At 45.1% G+C, this 3,378-nt stretch overlaps 1 protein-coding gene across 1 annotated transcript; it reads left to right on the top strand.

Moving 5' to 3' along the window:
- The first annotated feature begins 1,603 nt into the window (after window positions 1-1,603).
- On the top strand, window positions 1,604-3,164 carry LOC141827828 (U-box domain-containing protein 17-like). Its single transcript, XM_074715158.1, has 2 exons — window positions 1,604-1,893; window positions 2,217-3,164. The coding sequence occupies exons 1-2, from the start codon at window positions 1,637-1,639 to the stop codon at window positions 3,040-3,042; spliced, it is 1,083 nt and encodes a 360-aa protein (XP_074571259.1). The 5' UTR covers window positions 1,604-1,636; the 3' UTR covers window positions 3,043-3,164.
- The last annotated feature ends 214 nt before the right edge of the window (window positions 3,165-3,378 follow it).

Raw genomic sequence — 3,378 nt, forward strand, 5'->3', positions numbered from 1 at the left:
TTTATGCTTAAGGCCTCCACGGATGAGATAGAGATCCGATTTGAAGTTCCTTACCCCGTTTTGAGCAACCTACAAAAGGGACCAGATCCGACAATCATTTTCTTGCAAATTTGGCTTTATGTGTAGAAAGAGGGGTATAAGGCCTCCACAGAGATAGAGGACCTAGTCTGACAACCTCGTAACCGCTTGTTCATTCTTGGACTGCTGCGTATCTGTGAGAATGTTTGCGTTTCCCTTTAGCAGGTCATGTAAGATAGCGGTTCACAGAAGGCGTGAAGATGGAATCCGAGATGGAGTCAGTCGAGACAGAGTGGTCGAAATGAGACTCCAAGGTCAAGATGGTCAAAACGAGGCTGGCCCGAGACGAGACGACTGAGATGATCGAGATGAGACTGATCGAGACAAGACGATTGAAATGATCGAGACAAAATTGACCGAGACAAAGTTGACCGAGACGAGATGACTTTGGGAGCCCAAGTGGGAGTCAAGGGGGAGCCCATGCTGAGCTGGAAGTATGATCTGAGCCCGAGGTGACAGATATCTCCCTATGTTGGGATTGGGTCCGTATTGACCCATCTTGTCACATCAATCCGGATTTTGACCTTCGCACGCAGTCTTAACTTTTACCTCAGAGAAAGCCACGTCCTTCACGACACCACAAACTTTCGGTTATATGTGATCTAACTTTTGGAATATTTTATGTTAGTCTTTTGCAAAAACTTTTGAGTCAGTAAAATTTGTCATCAAAGCTGGTATAATTAATCTCATGTATATATAACGGTTTGTAGATTGTTTGGCATGAACAAACATGCATGCCAACTCCTTCAAAAGAATTGCTATTTAACCAATTATTAATATAATCATGTAGAAGAAAAAAGGCGACAAACGTCGTAATTAAGAATAGTACTGCTTCCATTTGTTTGTCTAACGTAGCCACACTGCTTTACATTTTTGTGCTTGCTGATCTGAAGATATAGCCATGGCATGCAGCCTTCGCCGTTAAGCAAATAAACGGCCATGAAGCCCGATCCTTTGCTTTATTCCACAGTCTTTGCTACACTCGTCACTTACGCAACGCTCGCGTTGTTCTTATGCAACTTAAAAAAAAAACAAAAAAAGTATTCGAATAAACCAAATCATGGGTTTCGATCTTTTTTTATGGGACATCCGATCATGTTCCCTATAATTCATTCACTCATTTGGATCAAGTTGCTTCACAAAGATTTTTTTTTTTAATAAGTGTGAGCAAACAAAGAAAAAAAGGAAATAAAATTTATTAATTATTTTATTATTGCAGCCTAGTAGAACTGTATAAATAATTTGTTGCAGAAGAATTATTGTGAATTTGGATCATATCGTTGTCATTATTTTCAGCGTAATCGATCGGGATTAATTTTCATCCGTCGGATTCCAATCGGAACGATGGAAATTGTTCAGTGGTCCTGGGAGGATCTCAGTGTTTGTTAGCCGACACCACATATGAAATGTCGACACGTACATCGTTGACGGCGCGTTAACGGAATGTCGGCGGGATATTCTCGTGCCTTTCTGTGCTATATAACCTGAGCCTCCCCCTTCGCCGCTCCACGGAGACAGAGTCACAGAGAGAGGGAGAGCGAGAGAGAGAGACGACGGCATGGCAGCACTGGAGGCTGGACTCGCAGGCGAGCTGGATGAGGTGGCGAAGATCATGAAACAGATCAGGTCTGAGGACGAGGCGTGCAGGATCGCAGCGGCCAGGGAGATCAGACGGCTGACAAAGACGTCGTCGAGGAACCGGAGGCAGTTTGCCGGCGCCGTCGTGCCCCTTGTGTCGATGCTTCGGTCTCTAAACTCAGACTCTGGTGAAGCCGCCATCCTCGCCCTCGTGAATCTCGCCGTCAAGGACGAAAGGTGCGAGCTTTGATGCTCTGAGGCAGGAACTATGGCTCCTTTACATGTACAAACTGTTATGATCTCTAATGATTCGTCCTTGTGGTTGCTTGCTTTCGCTTAATGGAGAGGAAGCTAGATTTCTGTTCTTGTTTTCCCTCTCTTGGAGGTCACCCTTTTCTTTTCACTGTAGAGTTGATCTGCCCAATGACTGTTAGGACTGAACTAATTACAAGCTGGAATTTGTTCTGAAACTGTTAGGACTGAACTAAAGCATAATCACTGGCTGCGAATTTGCTTCTCGTAGGATATGTTTTAATGGTAATTTTGCATTGTGGTTGCAGAAACAAAATCAAGATTGTCGAAGCCGGAGCACTCGTGCCACTTGTTCACTTCTTGCAATCATCGGATTCTACCTTGCAAGAGTACGCCACTGCAGCAGTCCTCACCCTCTCGGCTTCCTTCCCCAACAGGCCTACTATCAGCACCTCCGGCGCGCTCCCCCTCCTCATCAAAATCCTTGTAGATGGCAATCCACAAGCAAAGATTGATGCTCTCACGGCACTCTACAATCTCTCGACGATCCCTGAGAACCTCACCATCATTCTTCCACTGCACCCTGTTCCGACATTGTTATGTCTGCTCAGAAATTGCAGAAAGTCGTCCAAGATCACCGAGAAGTGCAGCGCGCTCTTGGAATTGCTGGTGAATTTTGAGGAAGGAAGGGCTGCTTTGACAGCTGCAGAAGGCGGCGTTCTCACCATTGTGGAGGTGCTAGAAGAAGGCTCGCTTCGGAGTCGAGAACATGCAGTAGGAGCCCTCCTCGCACTGTGCGAGAGCGATCAGAGCAGGTACAGAGACGTCATACTCAAAGAAGGTGCAATTCCTGGTCTTCTTCAGCTCACCATTCAGGGAACCCCAAAGTCTCAAGTCAAAGCTCACTTGCTGCTTCAGCTACTGCGAAGCTCGCGGTGTATAAGATCAGAGTTGCAGACGGGCACTTTCGATAGCATTGTCTGCAACATAGTGTCCAACATGGATGGCGGTGAGCAGATGGGAAAAGCAAAGAAGATGTTGGCAGATATGATAAAGGTGAGCATGGAGCAGAGCCTGAGGCATTTGCAGCAGCGGGCTTTTGTGGGCAGGACTCAAAATGGATCTTCCAAATGATTCTTCCTTCTTCTCGTCGCGGTTGTGCTTTCTTACAAATGAGAGATTTGGCATGCCAGTCCAGGCCAGTGCTGGTATCAGGTGACTGGTGAATTGTTGATCTTATAATTCAGTGGATGTCTTTTCAGTCCATGAGATTGAAAAATAAATAAAAGTATGTGTAATCTCTGTCGATGAGAGGGAAAAAGATATCTTCTAAATTACTTTTCCATCTGTTGAAGATCGGAAACAGAAAAAATGGCTGAAGCAACGCAAGGAATCAAAACACAAGAGGATTTATATGATTCGATCACTTCAAAGCAAGAACAACTGTGAAAGGTTCAGATTTAGGAAAAT

This window comes from Curcuma longa, chromosome 4 (genome assembly GCF_044706935.1).
Source record: "Curcuma longa cultivar G26 ecotype Majalengka, Jawa Barat chromosome 4, ITB_CL_G26_1.1, whole genome shotgun sequence".
Lineage (NCBI taxonomy): Eukaryota > Viridiplantae > Streptophyta > Magnoliopsida > Zingiberales > Zingiberaceae > Curcuma > Curcuma longa.

Bases quoted from the DNA above. Each gene is read 5' to 3' on its own strand.
- LOC141827828 (XM_074715158.1), top strand. From the start codon at position 1,637: ATGGCAGCACTGGAGGCTGGACTCGCAGGCGAGCTGGATGAGGTGGCG. The intron at 1,894-2,216 runs GTGCGAGCTTTG...TTGTGGTTGCAG, and splicing joins CTCGCCGTCAAGGACGAAAG to AAACAAAATCAAGATTGTCG.